This window comes from Numenius arquata, chromosome 16 (assembly GCF_964106895.1).
Source record: "Numenius arquata chromosome 16, bNumArq3.hap1.1, whole genome shotgun sequence".
NCBI classification, from domain to species: Eukaryota; Metazoa; Chordata; class Aves; order Charadriiformes; family Scolopacidae; genus Numenius; species Numenius arquata.
In genome coordinates this window covers 4,092,584-4,118,461 of record NC_133591.1, presented here as the reverse complement: position 1 = coordinate 4,118,461, position 25,878 = coordinate 4,092,584, and the positions used below count along the sequence as shown (strand labels likewise).

The following is a 25,878-nucleotide window of genomic DNA, read 5'->3' as shown; positions in this document are numbered from 1 at the left end:
TTTTGATACTGACCACACAGTCCACTTTCTATGAGCATGCAGACACTCAAGGATTTAGTATTAATGCCTGAAATTCCCCATGACATACCGAAACCACTGCCCTTTCCTGTCATTTGGTATGAATTCACCACAGTGACCTACCCACGTGGGGAAGTCTGTCTCCCTACAGAGATAATACAGGGCCAGGCGGAGGTGTACACGTTGGCACGAGTGCCAAAACCAGCACATGATTGTTTACACAGGGCTCCTAACCTAATGAGCCCTGCTGAAAAAGCACAGTTTCAACGAGTAAATTGCTACTGTACCAAAATATGCACATCATTTAAATAAAAATACTATTCACAGTATATGCAAGTACCTAGTGTTCACACCATGTCCTTCTCGTTCATTAGCATTTCTCTGAACAGCAGTATATTTTTCTTCTTCTGTTCTTTCATCATTTTCCAAGGCAACCCGAGCTTTGTATTGGGCACTTGATTCAATTTCCTCTGCTAATTGAGTTGCTCTGGCTTCCCGTTTTAAAAACTCTTCTGAATTATCTCTTTCTAATGGCACCCTAAAAGACAATGGAAAGGAAAAGAATCTCTGAAATGCATTCAAAAGCACAAAGGAGCTACAAAAATTACATGGCGTTAATTCTAACCAAGTCAGAGTAAAAAAACTTGCTTTTAAGTCAATAGACTCACTGTCTTTTTTAGTATGTCAATATTCATGGACTGGTTTGATATTATATGCAAATTCAGTGTCATTTACCTGCCTAGAGAGCTGAGGTCAGGGTGCAGAGCTTTTCCATATGACTTGCAAAATCCCCAGTCCCTAAAGCCATGCAAAGGCTCCACCTTTTAACACGGTTGAGTATATTTATAATAAAAAGCTTTAGTCTGGTGTTTAGATAGGAAGCTACTGTAAGAGACCAAATTTGAATTTCTGTAGCTATTTACACATTCCCAACAGACAGAAGCGTCCCCAATCCTACTGAAATTGAAGAGTTACGTGCTTAATTGTTTGATAGTTCCAGCCACAGAATTTCAGCTCATGCTGTTACGGATAACTGCAAGAAAGATGAGTGCAATACACTAGAGCACGGGACTAGAAACCCATGACTCATTTGCCATGTCCAAGGACCTCAAAACCATTCATCCTGTGTATCTATATTAGGTAACAGCATATTGCAAAAAGCATATGTAGCTCCCTTAGGAAAGCCACCGAGTAAGAATTCAATACGTGAGTAATGAAATAGCGAGAGAGATGACTGAGATGGACATCACTCCAGGCACCTCCCTCTGTCCACCCATGTTTTTGGTTTTTACCTGTTCAAATTTTTGTTGAAGTATCAGGTTTTATAAACAACTTTGTGCTTTGTCTTGGATTCTAATTTTGAGTTCCAAAAGTTTCATCCAACCTTACTTTAGAATAAACTACATAAAAATACAGAACACAGTTGAGGCTTGGACCACGCTACGCTGGGCATTCTATAATCACTACTGCACATATTTTAAATAATATAAAAATGAAGAACAAAGAAAGTAGGTGGAGATACAAGCCAAGTATGAAATAATATATGCAAGATTACTCAAGTGTTGGTCACAGAACTAGGAAAACAAGTGGCTCTGCCAAATTCCAAGCCAGTGCTTGGCTACTACATCATAAGTTTTTCCCCAGCTGGGACATCTATTGGGACATCCACCTTATCAATAGTAACTACAAGAATATGAAATAAAAACCTTACCCTTCAGCGTAAAGCTTTGGCTCAAGTAAGATATGCATGAACACAATGCATACAAACCTGAAGTCCCGGGCCTCGCTTACCCTGTATTGAGCATACAGACAAGAAAAGGAGAACACCCAATACATCCTCATTTGTTTAAAATGACTGAAAAAAATGAAAGGATGTGTGCAGCAGGACTGATGGAAATCTAAATAAGCAAAAGAATGATTTGTTCTAACAGGGAAAAAGGTCATTAAAAATGAAACGAGGGGATGGGCAAGATGATATTGTTCAGTACCCCGGGGATGAAAGAAGCAGCTGATGAACACACCAATGCAGTTTGCCTGCTACAACAAAAACGTGTACCTTTGTGCAGGTTGACAAACTGTACCTGCTAACGCTTAGCTCCAGGAAGAGAAAACAATTAACCAATAAATCCTTTACAATCCTTCAGCTGCAGATATAAGCATTTAGCTACACTGCTGCTCATCGCATAGTTGGAGAATCAGGAAAAGAGTTTCCCAGTTTAGCAGACTGGTACGCAAAGAAGCTGCTTGACTGGGAAACAATGGAATTTATCACTGGCAACTTAAAGGCACCTTCATGTTTTTCATCTGTTTCCATTAATATCCATAGAGCAGAAAGATGGAAGACTAAAGTTCAAAAGTACAAAAAGTACTTAGAGCAGTCAAGTATACGAAAGAACAGCTTCCCCAGGATTCAAATGTAAGCCGATTAAACCACTTTGATTATCACCGTGTTACAGGTCTATTTTAACTAAATAGTAAAAATAAAAGTGTTGAACCAGAGACCTGTAGACAACTGCTCCAATTCTGTATAAAAATAAAAATATTTACTGCAATTATTGGGCATTCAAAAATTAGTTCACGCTTTGGGGGTTAAAAGGGTGGGAAAACATTAAAGATATTTCACAATGGCTGTTGAACATCTGCAATTGATTTGTTTCACAGTTGCAGTTAACATTATAGCTGCAGACTACTGGGAACAGGTCCATGCTGCAAAAACAGCCAGAGCAGGTTTTACACTACTTCTATATTCAAGTTACTATTATATTGTAAATGAAACTTTAACTTAGATCTGGACATGTCTGCTAAACAACTTGTCCACAGCACACAAGTTCCCCTTAAATATCAGCAACATTTCAACATTCCAATAACCACCAGATCAATTGTCTCAATAAAATCAGGGTTTAGTCAAACTGTTCTGCTAGATTAAACACAAACTGCAGGTATAGCAGCTATGTAAAAACAGAATATAGTTTCACAATTTGGTATTTTCCACCCTATTCATAAAAGCTTTTGTAAGAATAAGCATTATTGCATGCCTAAATTCAGAAAATATTGCAATGGGAATGAACTGTATCCATTTAAGGGAATATATAATGATTACTACATTTAACTATTCACAGAACACTGGCAAGGTTTCTTAAGCACTATTCATTCATTGCTTTTTCATTTATTCGATTGTACAACTTTAGAAAGTATGTAAAATTATCTTCAGAACATAAAGTTTGTCAAACCAGGGAGAACATTAAATACAAATCTAGTAACAAAATATTTTGGAACTTACGTATAAGAAGATAAACTGCTGTCATAAGTTGATACTACACCATAATTTTCTTCATTGTAACGAAACATGTCATTGGGATCCCATCCATTAGACTAGAAGAAAATGATGCTCGTTTTTCAAAATGACACTGGAAACACATTCCCTTAAAATTAAGGGCTGATGGCAGTAGTTAAACCTTTTGCCCTTTTTCCTGGGCCTATGAATTCACTGTCCAAAGTTACTAAAGTCACAGTTATTTTAGGGAGCTTTGTTTATCAGATGCACAGATTTTACCTTCAAAAGCCAGTTTGTTGTTTGTTGCTGGTGTTTTGTTTAAGTACCGTGCCCACCCTGTACTGGAAGATTACTGGCTAGCAAGAAATAAATACATTAATGCCTTTTCCAGAAAGTGCAAATTGACACTTCTGAACGTTGTAAGCGTCCCTCGCTGTGGCAAGTGCTGAACCTTTCCAAATGCACTACCAATGCAATTATCTGAGACACACACACCCCACAGGCAGAAGACCCCTGTTGATCCACACAACTTCCCCACTTCAGTGAAATTGCTACTACAGCACTCAAGCACAACGATAAATGTTTTGAGTGTTCTATAAAAGCACTGACAGTATTAAGTATTCTAATAATCTCAGCCGTACAATATGTACACTAAAATTGACAGGATAACTGTTCTACCTAAAGTTAATATGCTCCACAGTAACATGACTAGATTCTCCTCTAATCAGTAATATTATCTTCTTTCTTTAACATTTTGCGGTCTGAATACCTTACTAAAAAGGATGCACGGCTGAGTAAAAGCTGACTTGCCATGATGCATCAGGAAACGTCATTTGAGGCCATGCTCTTCATCTAACGATTCATAATCTACTGAGATTGTATCTGTGCTTATTAAGTCGTGGGTCAGACTTCCATCCATTTCCTTCATCTTAGCTCAGAGACAGTTAGCTAAGCACAATTTCGCCATAATTTCCAAACGCAATGATAGTCAGACAGGAACGCTCTGATTAAACGTAAATCACTTCAGAGTATTGCTGAATTTGGAGTCCATGAGTCAAACAAGTCCCTTACCACAGCAGCTGCCATTTGTCAAGATTTGCCAAAAGTGGCATTTGAAATCCAGCTATTCTTATTCTAATTGTAAAAAAAAAGTACTGTGGCAGCTGCCAGCAAAGACTGAACATACACCCATACTACATAGGCCAGCAATTTTAGTCAAAAGTTCATTACCAGATTAAAATTAAGGAATTGTTGCAAGGCATGTCCAGAGAAATAGCTTGTTTTCTACAGACTGTCATAGATGATAAAAAAGCATTACTTACAACATCTGTCTCTAATGCCTCAAGCTCCTCGTTAGCGGTGGTCTCTCCTCCATCCCATGGTTCAAGATCCTTTTCCTTGTGTTCACCATTTACTTTAGCACTGATGGCTGAATCAGTAAAAGCATCTACAACGGAGTGGGGAGGGAGGGGGGTGAAATCAATTTGGTTAAGCACAAGAAGACACTGCACACACTAGTTTACCTGAGGAACAACCCAACGCAGCTGATTCACAGGCACATTAATCATTCACCTTCTTTTGTAGTTGCTGTATTCAACAGGACTGGATTGGAAAGGTGCCTACTTCCTACTTAGAATAACTATGAAAGTACAGACTAAATTCTAATATATCAAACAATAGCAGTAATTGCTTTTGTTATTTCAAAATATTGCATATAAACTACATGTATGTTCTTAAAGAAAAAAAAAAACAACAAAACAACCCAAATAAAAACCCCAACTACCTGAGGATCCCCATCCTCTAGAAACCCCCAGACTTGTATAATACGCTTTTCCAAAAAGCCCACAAAACTGCACGCTAACATATTATGCTAATGCATGAATGTAACCTAATCCCATTCCCTAAATAAATGGGAAAAATACAAGTTTCCCTTCAAATGCCCGAGTTTCTTCCATTTCCACAACTCTTCAGCACACCAGCATGCACACACACGCTTTTACTCCCTTTGCAGTGGAATTCAATTATCCATTGGCTTGGTGCACCCGTTCACTGTGACATGAACAGAAACGGTCTCTTCCCTGCAAGAGGTTTTTCAAGAAGCAGCTTATCCAAGTCACCCAGTGAGATTTAGAAACTCTCTACCTCTTGTTCTCAACAACATATGAAAATAAATACACCATTAGGTGCATTAAGCAGTAAGGGTCTGCTATTGTTTACACAAATGATAAGAACGTATATAAAAAAAATAAAGATCACGAGCTTTTATTTTCACTTGTTCATGTTTCATTCAAACCAGACTTAAGAAGGAATAATACTAGAATATTAAAATGCTGTTAAAAAAAATATGTACAAAGCCATTCACCAAGGAAGCCAAGCTTTTGTATTTGTAAGCAACTAAATCTCAGAGCTGCCTGCAAATTCTTAAATTACTTAAACAGAAGGCACTTTAAAAAATAAAAATAAGCTTGTTATAAGCTTATAAATAAATAAGTAAGCCTAAAACAAATAAGCCTTCAATCTAGAATTTCCTATTATCATTCTACTTATAAAATAAGGAGCAAACATTTCAGGCCTTTAGAAAAGATGAGATCAAACAACCAAGCAGTGGCAGATATGGAAGAATGTGGCTTAAATTAACTTTTGGCAAGATCTGAAATCTTCCTGAGAAAAATGAACTTTAAAGCCATCGTGAAAAGAATTCACAGCGCATGAAGCTGGCCACTGATGTTACAGGTTTTAAACATTTTTTAAAGAGAGACTGCTGCCATAGCTTATCATCCCCGTTTTACCCAATTTCACAGTGAAGTTCTGCACGTATATTGGTACGATCTGTCATAAAAGTTAACTGGGCTTAGTCTGTCTAATGACATTCAGTACTATCTCATGAAATGCTCGCTCAACTCATACACAAAGACCAAAGGAACTACGGGTAAGCAATTAAGCATTGTTAATAAGCTTATATGAAATAAAATGTTACAGAAAATGTATGAAAAATAGGAGCTTATTAGCTAAACATTCATTTCAAATACAAAAGAAATCAGTAAAAGAAGAAAAGAAAGCCAAATGAAAGAAAGACACCTAACCAGGCACACCACTGTTAGGGCTCGTGTGAAATTGCAAAAAACCTGCATCAATCACCTTGGGAGATGTCACAGTGCCAACCCAAGCTGTGACAATACCTACGCAGCTGGAGGTTAACACTTTCAGGTGAGATAATATTTGAGCTCCTCACTAAAAGCAATGCCTTCAGCAGGCACCTTCTGGGATTACTTGTAAACGGTTCTGAAATGGAGTCGTATCATTGTACTTCCTACGTGCTGATGCAAAATTTCAATCGTTGCATTTTCAACTGCTCAGAATAGGTAAAAATCAAGGGTGAGAACAGAAGTCACCAACTAACTGCAAGATAGTCTAAATGATTCTGTGAAGTTACGCATGCATGTTTTATAGTGCCATAAATGTGCGAGCAAAGATATTAAGATTCCGTTATATATTATGGTAACAAAAGCATTATGAAAGGCAAGATGCAGAGACAGAGAGTGACTGCCAAAAAAGTTACCTGTTTCTGAAGGAACTATAACAGATATGGAGAGAGAAAAAATTGGAAGACGTCAGATATAAATACAGGTGGATTTTTTTTCACATTATATGGCTGAATTCAGGCAAAGCTTTGAGTCCCTCTCACAGACATATTCAAACTGATTATACATCTCCCACCTTGCAAAGATCATTTCCATAATAAAACTTCAGGAATGTTCCCACCCATTAACAGCCCCACGTATTTCCCCATTTTGCTTCACAAAAAAACCCCTCCAAATAGCTTATAGATTTCTAAGGTATATCAACTTGAAAGAAAACATCTCTGTTTCCCTTCACACTAACAGTTTCTAAGATGTACTATAAAAACAGAAGATATATTTTAAATGTCATCTGAAACTACATAGTAACACAGTTCTACCTCAATCTATAGTTAAGTAGTAACAAAAGAGCACATTTAACAGGAAAGCAAAAGTAAGGCTTGCATTTGGAAACTCTACATTTACCTTATCAATAACCTGTAGCTCACATTGCCATAACCCAGACAGACCAGGGCTGCTTCTGTGTTAACATCATTAATTCAGTGTTTCATGTCCGATTCCTCTCAGATTGGACATTTTACACCAAATGCAAATTGGAGGTTGCTTATGTCAGTGAGGAAACTGAAATTTACTTCTACACTACCTCACTGGGGGTAGAGAGAACTTTTCTTCAATGAGATTAGATAAATAGGAGTTAGGAGGATAGCACCTGATGGTGGTAATCTGTATTTTAGAAGGGTGTTTCCTGAATTTCTATTAAATTACTTCAGACAAACTCGATACACGACTGTGTCATTTTGGATACCATGAATAAAATACTCACTAAAGACTCATCTGCTCAACCCATTAATTTTCTTACTTAGAAAGCCACATAAACATTCAGCAGGGTTCTCTTAAAAACTATAAGGATAAAGATGAACTGGGGGGGGAAGAAACCAAGGCAAAACAAAAACTCCATCTACCTAACGAATGCTACAGATCTGAGTAAGATGTGAACAGTCAATGCTAAGTTTCCCAGTAGGATTCAGTATATCATGGGGCACAGGAAACTTCACTGCTCTTCATTTCTCTCTCCCTTTAGAATGAAAGTCACAAGTGAGACTGCAACATCAGTTTAACCTCTACAGCTCAAAGAAAATCCAGTCAGGAGAAATTCAAGCTACAAAGGCAGACTTCTAGTCAGACAATATGGTCTCAGGAGCATCCAGGTAAAGTTTAAATGTAGCAGAAAGGCACCTCAAGGCACAGATGACTGTTTTCCTGGAACAAACAGCTAGGCAGGCACACGGGGCACCGAGATTAAAAGCGTGGCAAGTCAAATAAGACTTTGCCAAAATTAATTACCAATAAAATTGAGAAAATAATAAAAAAAATAAATTCTACAAATTCCAAAACAAAAATACTGCTCTTAAGATTATTAATAAAGTAGAAGCTTAACACATGAACTGCTGCCACAAGTGCCGACTGGCAGGGTAATAACAGACAAGATACCGACTGCCCAGGCTCAGCCTCCCCCTTATCTGGTGCCTCATATCTCTGCGCTGTTGAATGAGCAATTCACATGACACCTTGACACAGCCAAATTTTTAATCAATTCCTTTGCTACATGGTAAAATCCAAGTTAAAGATCAAATGAAAACAGGTCAAACAAAGAGCTTGAGCTGTAACACTCAATTAGCCCCCACTGCCTCTGTACCTGCTTAATGTGACATCTCCTAAGCAAAGAATTTTGGACATCAAAGACCTCGCTTCTTGTTTTACAGCTTGCTAACCGGAAAAAAAAGAATCCCAAGGACAATGCTATGCCACAGAAATTCACACTAAGTAAAGGCAAATTAAATATACATATTCTTAGAAAAACTCAGTTTAGGTAAGTTCTTTTAAGTATGTGCTATTAAATGAGCTAAAGAAAAAAATGTCAGAATAGAGCAATTAAGAGTCCATGTTTAATTAATTTCAGTGTTTAACATGCTTGTTTTCGCAAACATATTTTGAGCTACTAATGGCGAAGAGCACAAATATGCGATGAAGTGCAACTCTGCAGTTCAAACGCTATTAAAGCCATGGGCACTATGTGCCAGAGGTGCCGGTGCCACACACTGCAAGCTTTGATCAAGTACAGCATGGCCCAAAGTAAACTCAGGTTTCACCTTAAAGGTTTCAACAGTAAACTCTCGTTTGTTTTGTAACTACTTACCACTGATTTGAAACATTAAAACCAGCTACGACCAGCTTTTGCAGAGCTAACATTTCCTTCCTTTGTTCATAATATGCCTACTGCTATTCCCCTTGCAACACTTTCCCTGGAAGGATGCCACTTTCAGCGCTAATTCAAGGAAAAACTTAAATAGCCAATTCTCCTCTGCCTTTTTTTCATTGGATTTGTAATATTTTTCTCAGAGTGCAATAATGGTGCCAAAAACCCAATAAAAACATTGTAGAAGTCTTTTACTTAACAGTAGTTATGATGTTGAATTGTCTTGTCTTTAAAGAGAAGCCAAGGCGGCAATTCTGAAGCCTTACACAAAATATGAGTCGTGCAAACCAGTGCTCTCAATTGATCAGTGTTCGGGACTAGAGGAAACACCGCTGGAAGCTTGTTCTGTAGAACACAGGAGAAATACACCCTCCTGTTTCAATCATGCAGCCCAAGCAATGCAAGCAGCTCCGAGATATAGGCAGCTTTGTCTCAGAAGGCGAAGCAGAAAGATATTCCACGCGAACGTACAGCCAAGGATTTCAACACTGGCATTAGAGTGGGTTTTTAGCAGTCGATTCCCACTGCCAGAGGCAGAAGACAGCGCCTGTCCCTCTTTAAATGCAGGCCGAGTAGTCTGAAAGGGGGATGATGGGTATAATAAAATTTCACCTGAGTCTTCCAACGCATGTTTCATTCATCAGCCTGCCTGTACTGTAGAAAGCCCCAATTCCACAGTGAGAGACCCTCAGGTGACGCCTTTCCATTCGTTTTGAAGCCTAACAGGAATCTACACAAGCACAAAGGTCTATGCAGACTGACAGAGTTATAAATAAGGGTCCAGGAAATAGGGAGAGATTTATTTTTTAAACATAAACTGTTAGAACATCCCTGTCCATGCAGACCTCCTATTTTTTTTTTTTTCTCCCAAACCTTCCAATTTCTACAATCTGGGCAGGCAGCACACTTTCTCCACTGGTGCGTGTAAAGGTGCAATGTCATGCTTGGCACAAGCAAATGTAAGACCGCTGCTTCCAAATGGGGTGGTTTCATCCACCCCAAGTCCAGGCTGTCGTTCCCTCCCCTGCACTCGCACCACTGACGTGGCTGCAGGATGAATTATCAGCTCACGGCCCTAAAGCTGCACAAGCGTGATAGCAAATGAAAGATGCTTGGCAGACTATTTCAGATGGTTCTTTCAGAGACAACTGTATTTTCCACTCCTCCAATTCCCTTTCTCCCCACCTGATGCTCTTTTCCGGTACTCTTCCAGTCTCTTCTGTCTGACTTGGTCAGAAAGGCAGCCAATGCAGCTAAAATCTCTGCTATTCATGTCTGAGGGTAAGTCAGAAGATCAAGACCCACAGTCAGGAGCACACTTTGTCCACACTCCTCCAGCTCAGCAGGCAAGCAAATGGCAGAACAAAAATCCGTAGAACTCCAGATACTTACACTGAACCAGGAAATCAGGATGCACTAAGATTTCAAAAAAAGGTATCTTTTGCAGAAATTTTTACCTCAAGGCCTCCTCAAGTCTAGCAGTCTCCCCAGGGGTAGGAGAAACTACACACAGAGACCCCAACAAATGCTTCTCCAGGTAAGCCTCTCCTACGGCACCAGTGCTTGTGAAGTGCCCTTTTGTTTGATTACATTTTTAAGAAAGCAAGAAGAAGGTGCCTTTCCAACCAAGTATGTCCATATTATCTACAGACTCATCTGTGAAAACCAAAAACTATTGAGGCAATTTTAAAATATTTGCTCCTGGGTTAGTGCAACACTGTCAAAATTCTCTGGGCACCAGAGAGTAACCATTCCCAATACAGACACAGCAAGGAGCACTATCTCCTCACCTAGGAGTTCAGACTCAGTTTTTACTGTGAATCACACAGGTTTATCTGACTCGGTACCATGAAGATTGGGGTTTATTTATAAGAACAAAAGGCCAGCAGGTCCTGCATGCATGTTCATACACTTCCACTCTTTTGAATCCTTGCTTATTTAATTTCCCAAGAAGCAGAGGGCCCTTCATTGCTCTAATTTCCAGGTGTGATCAGAGACTGACTTGAACTTTCAAGTGTCATTTCAAGATAGTACATTTTTGAGACAAAATGGAAAGCAGATTAATTTACCCACTGCAAGTTATCAAATTTTGCAGCCTTCCAGTTTATCTTGTTCCAAGTCTCTACAGCTTTATTTCACTTCTCCTCTCCAGCTACTTAAGAGATTTAAATTTGAAGACATTCCACCTAATAAAGCGAATCGAGCGGCTGTTCAACCTGAAACAGTAATTTTCTTCTAGAAAAGTTCCATTGAGTAATTATTCCTAGAAGTAGTAGTATATTCCTCATTCTGTCTGCTGAAAATCTGTAAAGATTGGGTAATGGAGAACCCAGTTTGCATTTACATTAAAGTGACGTTCATAGCAGACCCATTATAAAACAGTTCTCGTGTAATTTAAATTCCAAGTCCCATCCAGAACCTGGAACTTATCTGCATTTCAATGCTACATTTGCTCTGACATTATGCATCTTCTTCTGGGAAAAGCAAATTCCTTGAAACAACAAGCCTCTCATTCCTCAGCTTTAAATCAGACAAGAACATATGCACGTTCAAAAACACAAGGTGAAGAAAGAGCGAGCTGTCCACCAGTCCCTACGCATCTCTAAGTCACTGCTACATGGGAATAAAGTGTGTGCGTTACAATAATCACTGAGCTCCCAGTGACTGTCATTGACCAACCTGGAAATGTACACATATGCAATTTCACTCCATGTCACAGAAAGCTACGGATTCCCTTTTATTCCTTAACCCAGCAAGTCAGGAACAGAAGCATAAAAACCCTTGAAATCTGCCACCCAAAAAACCAACCAAAGAAAAACCCACCCGCAAAGGAACTAGAGCTATCTGACTTAGGAGCCTTTCAGGTTCCAGAAAAATAATTAGCGTCTTAGAGGTCAGACATTAAAAGAAAAAGTATGAAGACTGCCTGTAAAATAGTTTAATTCTGACAGTTTCAAGCCACGTCTTCAAGATTTTAAGACCACTTGCCTGCCACCTCACTAGGTTGTTCTATATTTGAGAGCCTTACCTACAGATCTAACAAGTAGTAAAGCAGAAATTAAAAACACAAATAGCGGATTTTCCTAAAGAATTTTTAGCTCTGTTTGCAGCTGTATTTTTAGATTAATATGAATGCATATTTACAGACAAAAGTTACTTAACTAAATATAGACTTTATATATACACCAACTCTAAACAATAACCTTTTTATAAAGAATTTGTGTATTCATGGCTTCTCATACAACATTTAATAGACTAATTTAGATAGACATTTACAAAAGAAAAGAAAATCTCCCATAGAATTCTGTAAAACGTTTTGTAACACCACTAAGGATTTGCTTTCCAGACACCTAAAACATCTGCTCAAAGCAGTGAGCCTTCACAAAGGTTCTGCAAACCCTTGTTGACATTTTGCTAAATTACTGATTTTGGGAGGTGCTGAGCACCTGCTCCTTCCGTTGACTTTAATGGGATACTCGGATGTTCCATGCTCATTAAGAATTAACAGTCTATATGTTAACTTCAGGTTTTGGATCCTAAAACATTTACTTTGAAAATCTTGACTTATGTTCTTAAGATATAGACAACTTTAAAAACAAGTATATACCTCTTCTCGCATAATTGGTATCCATATCCTTAAAATGCACCATAACAAAATCTGAAGACTTGAACAAGATACTCTCTAGTATGTCTTCACGTTTTGGCCCCAAACTGGATTCTGCAGTTTTCCGATGAGCAGCATCGAGCACTAAATCACACTATTAGAGATACAAAAAGAATACACTACCTTAATGCGCAATAAGCTTATCGATAACTTCACATACTTGCAAAAAACAGACATTTACAATAGTTTGCAAAAATGAATCTGCTTGTGTAAACCTGGACATGAATAGTCAAAATAATTCATAATAAATATTCCAATTTTAATCAAACATTGATTATTCAGTACTAGGATCTTTTAGAAGAGAGAAGAGCCAAAATGGAAAAAATTACCTTAGGACTGTAGGTTTTAAAAACTCCTTCATATATACCACCATTTTTCACCTGTACTTCACATTTGGATCCCTAGAAGGCAAGAAAAATGAAAGTACAGCTTTCTACCAGCCTGACAAATGACATTTGAGTGATTCTCAAAGATACATCTTTTACATAAGTACAATGTGTAAAAATACATCTCAGTTTTTAGAAAATCTACTCATTCAACATTTGCCCACTTATTAATACGCCACTGTGTTCTACAGATACAAACAGCTGGGTGTGTACCAAAATTTGTTCTGAAGGGATTTAAAGATACTCATAGAAGTGTATTTGGTACTCACAAGACTCTTGACCACTTATGCACACAAACAAGTTCTTGTGCACAAAGAAAGTCTGTGCATATGTGTGGGTACAAATAAGGATGAAGACTTATCCTGGACTCTAGCAGAGGTGGGACAGTCTCTGTTACTTAATTTTGGCTTGTCAGAACTTCCCTTAAGATTTGGGGGAGAAAGGCTTCCATTCCCTGTACAAAGACTCATTTTATTTACTCATAACCTCTCTAAAGACAGAAAATTCAAAGTAAGACCAGTGTATCCAAGAAATTTGCTATACCTCTGCAAGTTGTGTTTGAACCTTTCCAAACCAAAAATACAGAATAGCTATTACTATGATTCTGTAAAGCTCAATCTTAGCCAAAGATGCCTACTTTTAAAGATTAATATTCACTCCATTATATTGCAATTAGTGGACTAGTTAACAATTCTATGTCACTACAGAACCCTCCTTCCAAATACGAAGACTTACAACAACTGAAGTAAGTATGTGAACCATTCTCATGTTTGCATAGATGCCATCAAAAGAAATCTGAAAAATAAAAAAGACAGTGTCATGAATATATGAGAAACACTTTGTAACAATTCAAAAAGTCAGGCTTTCATCAGCACATACTGGGTCCTAGGAACACTGGTCCAAAAACCTTACTCCGTCAACATTACATAGAACTTAGGTCAGATGAGATTTCCAGAGAAATCTTACCCCTTTTTCTGATCAATTCAAGATCTGAACAGCCTGTTAAACAAGACAAACATTACAGAGTGCCCCTAATGTCACTAAATAAGGACATTCTCTTGCTGGTTGGGTGAAGCTCATACGCACAGACTCCTGACTGGACAAGGCCTGCTAACATCCCTCTCTGGTTTAAGAACCATCAAGAGGATAAGGTACTTCAACTGCTGTAGAAGCAAAAAAGTGCTTTCAGAGCCTGCTGAACTACATCTTTTCATCTAACAGACCTCACTACGTGCATTAACAGAAGCTAAAGTCATCAAATCATGGAATGCCAGAGAGTTACAAAACCTATCATAAAATTAGTCAAAAGTACTTCATGCAGTATCAGAACTGAGATCCTATTGAGAAGGGCAAACCCAGCATCACCCAGGTTGCTAGATAACACGCTCACATAAGTGTACATGAAGTAGCACGGATGTCTGGGTTTTGTTGCAAAATCTGGTATCTCTCCCTGTCAACTTCATGCTTGTGAAACAAGAGATGCTGAAACATGCAAGGACCTCACTGTATTTTGAGCTTTTTAACTGACAACATATCTTTTAAACTGTCAGCTACTTAATCCACTTACTCCTGCACATTAGCCATGCTTCCTGGTCTGAAAAGACATGTTGAAGGACACTCCTATGCTCACCACTCAATATGGAGGTCGTAAAGACTAACACTTTTATGATGTTTAGTGTTTGCTTATAACCTTTTCCATCACTCTTCCTCAAAGCTTCTTTATTTCAACTGAAAAGTCTTGATATCTTCAACAAACATTTATATAAGTAAACTGTAGTCCTTTTAAACCTTCCTACTCCTTCCCCATTCCCCAAAATTAGTTATCCTTGAAAACCAGGCCAATAACAAATTAGCAAATATTTGATTAGCGCAGTTCAAAGATCCACTCTTTAAATCGAGACCCACATCCTTAGCTTTGATAAAATTATTTTCTACAAGTCAAGCCACACCTATAGTTCAACAACATATAGCCTTGATAATAACTAAAGCTGCACATTCAGGTTACTGATAATACTGGGCCAGTACTTTATAGTAAAGCTAAACAAAATTGTTATTTTTATTTAACTGAGTGCTGTCTTACTGTCATCTGTTTAAGGGAGAAGCCAATGTTAAGAGTCTTCAGATAGGAACTAATTCAAAAGCATTGCCTTAAGTTAAATCTTATCCATATTTACAACTTTAATTGCAAGAAATCGCAGATTTCTTAGTGTAGTCAAAAGTTTAAGTGACCCTTCCCACCTTCACCCTCCCACGAGACTTAAATGAATGCAAGATGCTACATCTTTAGAAAAACATATCTCAACATAAAATATCCATCACAGTAGCCAAAGGAAAAAAATGGAGAGAATATTCCAGTATCTGCTATCCTTACACTGATACTTGGGTTCACTGTACAAAAGTTGTTTCATCATATCTAGAAGCGGTGCAATGAGGAAAAAACATACACTTACCGTAGGCTGAGGCGGTCCTTTGCCACTGCTGCGACCTCTGAAATTAAATACATACACGGGATATGATTAAAAGAACTGCCAAAACTGGTTAATTTCTAAACAAGCAAGAATTCAAAACCCCATCTTAATTTAGCGTTGTGAACGGGATCAGAAAAAAACAGTACTCCCGTAGAGCAGAACTCAACAACTACAAGGTCCACAGCTTTTACCTCCAAACTACTGACCTTCAAGCAAGTAACATTGGTTAGTAGGCAAGAGGGTTACCTGCAATAAATTAAAGGACAAAAAAGCAAGAAAATACTAAGCCTGTATCATTATAAAAATCCAAACATATTATCTTTTAAGCAGAATCCTGTAACTAAGGCAAATCCCAAAACCAAAAACCACTTTCAGGCCCAATCCCTATTTAGCGCAGAGTCCCTGCTCTAAGATTAGAGGCTCAGTACATCGTCACTGGCCATCTGACTAAGGGCCACCCAAATAACTGACCCAAGCTGCAAAGGGGCCCGGATTGTCAGGCCCTACCTACAGAGCTTGCTTATAACTACCATCACCTTCCAACAAGTGAAACTAATTAACTCTGTGCATCCCCTCAAAAACACTAACTACTTTTAACGCAAATCTGTCAATGTGTAGCACACGGGACACTTCAAAAAGCTTTTAAATTAACCTGTATGCTCTTAATATCTTGCAAACCGCAATGTAACACTCTGTGCCCCCCACCTCAGTTACCCGAGTCCCACCAGCATCCCTGCAGCCAGCAAGTCCCCAACGCAACACCTACAATTCTTCAACTTCACTGGTGCGCCTGATTTCAAAGTTATGTCCTTATACCAAAAAGTCCTAGTTTCAAATATTTCTCATAGTGATTTAGTTTTGGATCACTTCAAACTTCAGGAGTGCACACTGTGATCTGAGGCAAAATTAAGTCTTATTTTTAAAAAATCAATTTTTTAAATAGACCCATCTTACAGATGCACAACCATTTAGAAAGACTAAAATCCTGTCTACATTTCAAAATATCCATTGAAATCTAAATCCAACTGAATGTCAACTGCATTCAATTGCTTTTGAAAACACTATGCTGAGGTTGAATACAACCTTGCTCTCAAAACATGCCCTTATAAATAGGGCTCTTGAATTAGTCAAGAAATCAAAGGAACTTCTCCCAATGAACATAAATATCCCTCCAATAAATTCTGCAGAAATAAGCAAGTCCATCAGAGAACCATGAAAGGCCTTAATGAGGAAAAAATGAAAAACCACTAAACCATCACCTGACTCGTTTAAGAAAACAAGCTTCTGAAACAGAAACGTAGTCTCACACAGCATCACGCACACTGATGACATTTGCTGATTGGCAATAACTGCAGATTTCAGATCTCTAGCTGACATTTTCAGAATACTTGCAGAGCACTAATCTCACAAAAAAACCCTACCGCAAATAGCTTTTATGTAATTACCTATCAACCTTAACTTTCCATACGGCAGCGTCACAACTTCAGACCTGCTCTGGAGACAAGCAAGTCTCACCATTTACTAAGTCTCCTATTTGTCCTACAGCATAGTGCTGCAGCGAGCCCTTTGTGAACCTGAAACATAATTTTTGTGTAATGTTCAGATGAATGATCCTCTTCTTTCTGTAACTCATTTCGCCAGATGTGAAACACCCAAATAAAAGAGAGGTACAGTCCAATTCTGATTTTTCCTTTTATTACAACCAAAAGCGTCAACAACATGGTCTTTCAAAGAACGTGGCCAAAGTCATGACTTTGTTGGTCTCAAAAGATTTTACAAGATACCACTTCCTACATCAGCTATAGAAATGGTCAAAAGTGAAAGAGTTTGCTGTCTTTGAAATAGAAAGCGCTCCCATCTTTATTGGTAAGTATTCTTAGAATTTAATTAACTGGGTTGCTAGACTGGTCAGAAAGTTTGGAGCATCCCCTTTAAGCACCAACCTAAGTGGTTTAGATTCTCCATCTCCCACCACATTTCCAAAATTACTGTTCCTACCCACATTTCTTTAAGAAACAATCCAATTGTGTACATACACATTGGCCAGAGGTCCTAACTTCTACATCAGACAAGAGTTAAGCTAACTGCAGAAATTCTATATGCTGTTCTGATCTAACTGATCTCTTGACAGACCTGAGCTCTTCTTCTCCAGCTACAACCGTTAAACACAAACCATCAGAAAAAAGGAAAGACATTCACCAAGATGAAAAAATAAAGACATTCTCCAATTCTGCCAGTGCTACAATTCAATCAAAAATCAAATCTTCAGCTAAAACCAAGGCCATCAACTTGAGGTTTATATTCCAACAGGTGAAGATTCAAGTTCAAACTACCCTTTGATGCATCATGTGAAGAAAACTAGGACCTTTAAAAAAGCCAGCAAGTAGATGGTCTTTGCCAAAAGTTTATCATGATTTAAAACAGTAGAGGAATGCTAAGAAATGGGGGTGGCGGAAACTAGAAGGGTCTGTAGCAATTTGGCACTGCTACATAAAACCATATCTTGATTACACTAAGTATGGTAAATTAAAAAAAAAAAAAAAAATTTATATTGCAGAAATGTGGTTAAAGGCAAGCCTGGGAGAAGGCACAGCAGCTTGGCAAATCCAGCTTGTAAACCCTTTGGCTTTGGGGTAGCAAAGTCAGAGAGTCAAAAAAATGCTGCACCAGACAAAGTAACAACCAAGCAATTAAACTTAGTAGCCACCTCACTGCAGGTGAGCAGTTACACCTTAAGAGTGAAAGTCTCCATAAAGTCTTAATCCAAAACGCTGCACAATAAACGTTTTTCCCCAGCAACAACTTACAAATTTTTTTCTTTTTTTATGAGCACTTACTATCCTATTCCTCAGCATCCCTCACCTCCCACCCTAATGTTTACATGCCAAGTCGAGCATTTGTATAAGCAAAACAAGGTCACGCATTTATATTTTTCCAGTTAAGTGAAAACTAATGCAAGGGACACAAGTCTTTCCAGGATGTGAAAGAAAGTCCGGGGTTTTCTCTCCACCAGCGCTTTCACTTTGAGACTAAGGAACAAATGCAACCATACTGCAATTTATATCTAGAGCAGAAGTGCAACTACAAAGACTTTGTAAAAGAGTGAATGGATGTTTCTGGAGCGCTGGCTGACATTACTACTGCTTTGAAAACAAATTTACAGGATACTCTAAAGAACTTTCATTACAAGTGCAGAGAGCTGGCAAAGCTTTCTTCTAAGGGAGAAATAAGAAGTACAAGGTTTCATTTAAGTGCAGTATATGTCTATATAAATCAAATTAATCAAAGGCAGCAAATTAACATTATACAAGAAGTCCTGCAGCATTGTTTTCTGTAGTTTTTCCCCAATACTGACATTAATAATGTCAACTCCTGTCTCTTTACAAGATGACAACCTCTGTAGAGTCTGAACAGGTAAGGAACCTGACTCAAGTTTGACCCAAGGCACATCTGTAGCTTGTGGATGGACTTAATCATTGAAGAACCTTCTCCATATGCACCGCCATGAATCAGCTGTTAAATTAAAACTCACTCAAAAGTGGGTATAAAATATACTAGAGTGCGTTAACAGCCATGAGCAAGGAGACCTGCAGGTTATCCATTCATTTTGCTCAGCAGTTTAGCACAGTTGCATTAAAACCAATGCACACAAAGATGTCAGAACAAACTAGAAACACTCTGAATGGCACATGGGATCAAACCTCCAGAACAGCCACTTCTATTATATCGGAGCGCCTCAGCACTCGATATTCCCAATTACTGCTATCTGAACAGAACGGACACCTCTCTTCTGCCCTTTACTTAAGCCTTTAGTTAGGCTAATAAAAAAAGGACGTCAAGGAAAATGGGAAAGAGTAGGCAAGAAGCGTTAAGTCCCAAAAGCAAGCTACGTAACATGGGATCATTTCAGTTTTAACTTTTTAACGGGCAAAGCCATTTATAAAAGACAGTAACTTCAGAGTATTCTTAAAGGGCTCCCAAGCCCAGTTAGGCAAAAAAAGGTTACCAAAGGGAAAAAGACCACCTGTGACAATTGTAACTAGACAGGTAACCATCCAAGAGCTGAGTCTGAGGTGTTTTGCCTTTGGGTAAAATAACAATGGGGAAAAATTGGTAACAAAAAAAGGATGCAGGGCTTGAAGGAATGCTGGGACAGATACAACTTCCAATCACAGGACAGCTAACCTTCCTGGGCTTGTCTAAGGGCAAAACTGAGCTAAACCACAAAAAGCAGATATTGGATAATATTTTGACTAGCACATCGGAGCAGGTTTGTGTATAAGGTCTACGTTTTCTTCAATTACAGTTCAACGTGCTATTGGCATCCCCCTACAGCCCCATTTCCCATCTGCCATATTGCACATGCAGTTGCTATTAAACAAACATAGCATTTCACTCAGTGCCTCTTTTTTTTTTAAAAAAAAGAAAAAACTATTAATCCTTTTTTTCTCTTGAACATCTTTAAAGATACCTTCATTTGTAATTTTTCCCCCTATGTAAAAGAAATTAATAATATCATGAAAACAAATACTGAAATGTCTTCTTTGTTCACGTAAGATTTTACCTTTTCTAATATGAAATACATATATCCATCATTATGAAACCACAGAAACAAACGTAGTGAGCAAAGCTGACCCTCTGCTCATTACCAGATGTAGGACCAGGTGTTCAGCCCAATTAAGTCTTACGGTAATAAACACACAGCAGAAAATTAGGTCCAGGACAGTTAACTATCAATGAGACTTCTACCCAAATCTAAGCCTTTAAGAGCAACTTAGCCATGAAAGGTAGCATTCTTTTGCATCTCAAGAAGATATGAAAGAGAATGCTAGTGCTGCAGGGAAATGAGCTGCAAAACTGCTGGGAAGAAAGCCTGGCATAAACTGGAGATGTTTATGTTTCTATTAAATAATATAATGATTCAAACTGAAACCAAAATGCAGGCCAGCTAGAACAAAATTGGATTTTTTGAGCAGAAAAGCCACTTAGCTTTTCATTTACATGAACAGATATGCAGCACGAACCATCTTTGAATTCACACTCCCAAAAGACAAGACTTTTCTTTAGGACATCAATAGTTCTCTGAAGGTGTTCCATGGGGCTCCATTAGCCCAGGAACCGGAATTTTACAGACCCTTCATTCAGAAATAACTTGAAAATGTGATTAACAAAAAAGAGAGTATGAACACCTCTAAGGCAGCATGTTAGTTGTTTTACAGCCCCACTAGAACTTCTTAAGGATTTCTGAAGTGGAATTTATCCAACAAAACTAGGAAGGCGACATTGGTGCAAGAAACCATGGGGCTTTAATCTTAACACTTGAGAGAGAAATTGAAGCTCGGACCACCTAATCTACAGAGAGAAGTGCTCACCATCATACTGAATTTTAAAAAAATAAAAATAAATTTAAAAAAAAGCTGCAGGATTTGTTGCCCTTCACGTTAACCTCTACGCTGCCACTGTGTGTTGGCAGGGATAACTGTTTAGCAATGCACAGTAAACATCATGTTCAATCTCGACAGCCACATATAAAAACTGTTAAATCATTTCAATGAAGTACTGAGGTATTATTGTTGTTATTTAAGCTTATTTTGTGCTTTTCAACTCTACCAAAGCTTCTCTGCTTCCAGTTCCACAGACTGGTAACAAAGTAAAACCCTATTTCCAGCAAGGTCCAACAACGGGACCGCTGTAAATTCTGTTTTATTGCCAATGCACAAAACTGAGGAAGAATAAAAAGTCAAGTTAAAGAGCAAGACGAATAAAACTTGAAATGAAACTGCTCTGAGTGACTATGACCTTCAAAACTGTTACCCTCCTGCTTTGATTGTTTGTTATGACCCCCACAGCACTGAAAAAATTCACAACACTAGAAAGTGTATTATTTTTTTCCCCTCTTCTCCCTTAAATATGTGTGAATTTATATTGCTAATGCTCTTTCAGCAGGAGCAGGATCACTCTTCCAGAGGCAGTGTGAGACAGCAGGGCCTCTGCAGCGTGAGGAGGGGGGGGACACGGAGGGAGGGACACCGTGGGGGGGGGTGGCGACACGGCGGGGGGACCCCAGCCTGCCGCAGAACCCCGACTCCTCGCCCCCCAAAGCAGCGAAGCCGTGCCCAGAACCAGCATCCACCGCCGAGGCCAACGAGCGCTCCCGCGGCCTCCCTTCCCGCGAGAATTTTATTGCGATTTAAATAAAAAAATAATATATATATATATATTATTTTTTTTTAAATAAATAAAAATAAACGCCAGAAGGCTGAAGTGCTGCACCGCAGGCGGGCCTCCACCAGGCAGGAGCGCTGCCCCCTCCCCCGCCCGGGAGGGCCCCGCCGCCCCCCGGCCCCGAACCCGCCGCCATCGCGGCCGGCACCTTCCCGCCGCCGTCCCCCCGCGCACGTGCGGCCGCCGGCTACGGCGCCTCGCCCCCGCCGCCCCCCGCCTCCCCCCCGCCGCCGCCGCCTCCTCAGCAGGCGGGTCACGTTGGCCCGGGGGAAGCGGCGCCCCTCGCCCCCCGCCGCAGGCCTCGCCAGGCCGCGGGGGGCTTGGCCCGCCGCAGAAAAATGGAGGTCCCGCCGTGCCCTCCGCCGTCCCCCGGGCCGCCTGAAGGGCACCCGGGCCGCGGCCTGGCCTCGCGGCCTCGCCCCGGCGGCACTGCGGAACCGGCGGGCCCCTCGGCGGGCCTGCGTCCGCCCCGCCCGCCGCCATGCCCGGCTCCCGCCCCGCCGGGCGGAGCCCCCCGCGCCGGGCCGGGCCGCGTCCCCCCGCCATGCAGCAGGCCCCGCTCCCCCTCCCGGCCGCGCCGCCGCCCATGGAGGCCGGTGCAGGGGAAAGGGGGGGGGTGGGGGGGGGAAGGAGGCGGCGGGGGAGGGGGAGCGGCGCCCGCGCCGGGCGCTCCGCGGCGGGGCCGGGGCCGCGCCCGCCGCCGCCACGCACCCACCTGCCCATGTTCTGCCTCCCGCCGCCTGCGGCTGACGGGAGGCCGGGGCCGCCGCCGCCGCCGCCGGGGGGCTTGCGGTTGTTGCCGGCGGCCTGCGCTGCCGCCGCCGCTTGCTTGAGAGACATGACGAGAGGGGAAGAGGGGCCGGGGGTGCGCGCCGGGGCTGGGCGAGGGCCGGGTCCGCGGGGCCTCGCTGCGCTGGCGGGGCCGGGGCGCCGCTGGCTCGGCCGGTTGCTCCCAAACAGTGCGAGCGGGGCGGAGGGAGCGGAGCGCGGCGCGGAGGGATCCGCCTAAGGGAGGGGGGGAGAAAGGAGGGGGGGGGGAGGCCGGAGCGGGCCGGCGGGTGAAGGGAACGGGCGGGGCGGAGGGGCGCGGCGGTCGCCCCCGCCGCCTCTCGGGTACCCCTGCAGCGGCAGCGGGGTGGCAGGGGGGCGAGGGGAGCGGCGAGGCGGCGGCGGTGAAGCGGGCGAGCGGCGCGGACTCTTTACGGGAAGTCGGAGGGAGCCGCGGTGGTGCTGCGGCAGGTGAAGGGGCGGAGGCGGGAGGCGGGGAGGGGAGGGGGACACGTGAGGCGGCGGCGCGGGACGGCGGAGGCTCCCGCCGCAGCCCCGGCCCCGCTGAAGGGACGGGCCGTGCCCGGGGGTGCCGTGTGGCCCCCGCGGGTGCAGCCCCCCGCCTCCCCGCCCTCCCAGCCCGCGGTAGCCGCAAAGGCAAACCCGAGCCGGTGCCACCCGGGCAGACACCCCCGGCGCGGCCGCTGCGGAAGGGAGGCCGGCCCCGCAGGCCCCGGCCCCTGAGGGGAACGTTCCCCCTCGCCCGGCGGCGCAGGGGCCTGGGTTGCGGCCTCCTCTCCGGGTCGGCCCGCAGGCCGAGGCCTGGCCCCGCCCGGCCCCACTCACCCCCCCACGCCCGCCCCCGGTCCGCCATCGAGCAGGAGCGGGAGGGCGGCGGGCTGGGCCCAGCAGCGCATCGTTTAAAAGAACCCAGACATGAAGAGACAACAAAATTCAGGGGGAAAAAAAAAAAAAAAAATGGCCGAGCCACCGACTAGCTGTGAAAGGCGAAATGGAGAACCCCAGCCCCCTTTCCCCCCCCCCGCTTCGCCCTCCCGCGCTCGCTAGCAAAGCCGCAGACCGGCTCCTGCCTTTTAACCACAGAGATACCGAGCTGCCGCCGCTGAGCACATCCCACCGCCCGCCTGCTCGTGGAGCCAGCTACAGGAAAGCAAGATGGGGCTGAAGGGATTGCCACATTCCTTGCTGGCAGCCCCTCCGCATTACAGATCTCTGGGCTTAGTTCCCCACCCCCCAAATCGCTGCAGTCCAGAGAAATTCAGTTTTGCATCGCGCTGACAGGCACGCAGTATTTAAGCTCGAGACGCCGGTTTCCCCCCCCTTGCTCCATGTTGTTGCCCGTCCACCATCACCAGCCTTCCTGCAGAAATTCAAGGGGCAGCGACCATTCGGCTTTCTGTGGTACCTGCTTTATGCAGAGCGGTGGTTTCACCAACTCATACATAAATACAAAAAAAAAAGTCTGATCTATCCTGTTAAAAAAAAAAAAAAATAAAAAAAAAAAATCTATGTGCATATAGGATTAGTAAGAGCAGATGCAACATGAAAACCAAGAGCTAAATTGATTTATAGCCATGGTTACTCAAAATGCTCAGAGTTTATTCCTAGAAATGCTCTAGAAATCCCACGGGATTCAAATGTAATAAGAAGGAGCGGTGCTTTTAGGCAGGCATTATTTATACACCTTGCTTGTAAAGCAACAGTTTCCCATGCGGTTGGAAGAGTTGTGGGTGTCAACAGACAATGGTAAAAAGATAACAAATATTTAACAGCTTTCTTAAATTAGCATTTTTCCCTACAGTTTTGACTGTTGAACTGCTTGCTTTGTTTTACCTCACAGGCCCAAATAACCTTGTGGTTAACGCATTATTAGCTGGGTGACAGATACCAGCCGAAACGCGCTCAGCACAAAGAATTTTTCCAGTGAAAATACTTGCCCTAAACAGAGCCAGCGGTTTTAAGGAAACTACATTTTTTTCAATCAACTTTAGTGAACTCACAAGACGCGTTGCTGTTTTGCAGCCGCGGAACCGAGAGAAAACGATAGAGAAGATTTCTGCAGACCAGGAGTTTCTGTAGGAGACAGGAGCGCCTGCAGCTCGCACTACAACTGGCACAGATTTTAGGACCCTTTACTGTAAAAGCAGAAGTCTGTTTCACCGCCCGTGATGGGATAACTAACATTACCTAAGAGAAGCTCAGAAAAGACCTTTTAATATATATTTGTGTGTGTATACATATATATGTGTATAAAATCCACTAGTATACCCCCTTCCCTGCATTTAACCAAACTTCAGGACACTGTTTCTATACATCTTCTATATCTTCCGGTTGGTCCTACTGGACATCAAGCGGAAGGCCTCCGAGTGCTATCAGACCAGGAGAAATCCATCAGGAAAGAGACCTGAAGAGCCAAAACATGACTTGAAACTAACTCCAGTAAGCTACAGCCAGCAAAGATTGCCTACTCGACAGCGTTTCATCAGTGCACTTTGCATTTTAAAGGAAATTTAGCAAGAAAAAGCACAAGGAAGTCTGGTAAGAGACGGCGTATAACACATCCAGGTCACTTAATAGTTGGTTTTTTTTTTTTTAAAAGGACATTATTTCAATGCTTTTTCAGCTAAGAATGTTTACGGTGTGCAGCAATTAGTCACTATTTATGTGGCTAAAGGTTAAGAGCTATTAAAGAGCCTGCAGTGTTCTGAAGTGGCAGCCATGCTGCGGGGTCCTGCTGGCGAAGGTGGGTATTTTGATATTCAAGGATATGAAAAATAACAGTTCCATGGGCAGAGATGGTTTCCGAGACATGACATGAACATACTGAACTACATTTTGGGGTGACATTACATGCTTGGAAAGCAGAGTATGAATAAGACTTGTGTTCATGTCTGCAGTAATGACTCAAAGGCGGTTGCAGTTTGACTTGTTTTCTCCTTCAATGTATTCTTTGTTTTGTTAAGCTCTGTTTGGTGTTTGGCTTTCATTGTGCCCTCCCTTTTTTGTTTGTGGAGCATCTTTGTAAAAAAACAAAAACAAAAACAAAAAACCAACAAACCATATTAAAAGTAAATATAACAGTGACCCAATATAACATAGCACTGGCAGAAGTGACCACCCGAGAACCTGCGGGTTGGTTTCCAGAGAGCAAACTACCCAAATTTCCAACATAATGTGTTTATACTGCCATTATGGCACATCATTCCCTTTTCTTCTACC

The 25,878-nt window shown here is 41.7% G+C and overlaps 1 protein-coding gene across 3 annotated transcripts in view; it reads right to left on the bottom strand.

The window, feature by feature from the left end:
• The window catches only part of ATXN2 (ataxin 2), a 52,156-nt gene extending 29,548 nt beyond the window's left edge, over positions 1–22,608 (bottom strand). For 2 of the 3 annotated variants that reach the window (XM_074159346.1, XM_074159347.1), the window contains exons 1-8: positions 22,586–22,608; positions 15,628–15,664; positions 13,913–13,972; positions 13,121–13,192; positions 12,735–12,885; positions 4,615–4,739; positions 3,299–3,390; positions 359–556 (exon numbers count right to left, since the gene is read on the bottom strand). In XM_074159346.1, coding sequence (XP_074015447.1) covers positions 359–556; positions 3,299–3,390; positions 4,615–4,739; positions 12,735–12,885; positions 13,121–13,192; positions 13,913–13,972; positions 15,628–15,664; positions 22,586–22,593 — 743 coding nt within the window. In that variant the 5' untranslated portion in view covers positions 22,594–22,608. Of the gene's footprint in view, positions 1–358; positions 557–3,298; positions 3,391–4,614; positions 4,740–12,734; positions 12,886–13,120; positions 13,193–13,912; positions 13,973–15,627; positions 15,665–22,585 lie in introns of those variants that run through there. The other variant, XM_074159345.1, reaches the window with a different exon arrangement.
• Positions 22,609–25,878: the final 3,270 nt, after the last annotated feature.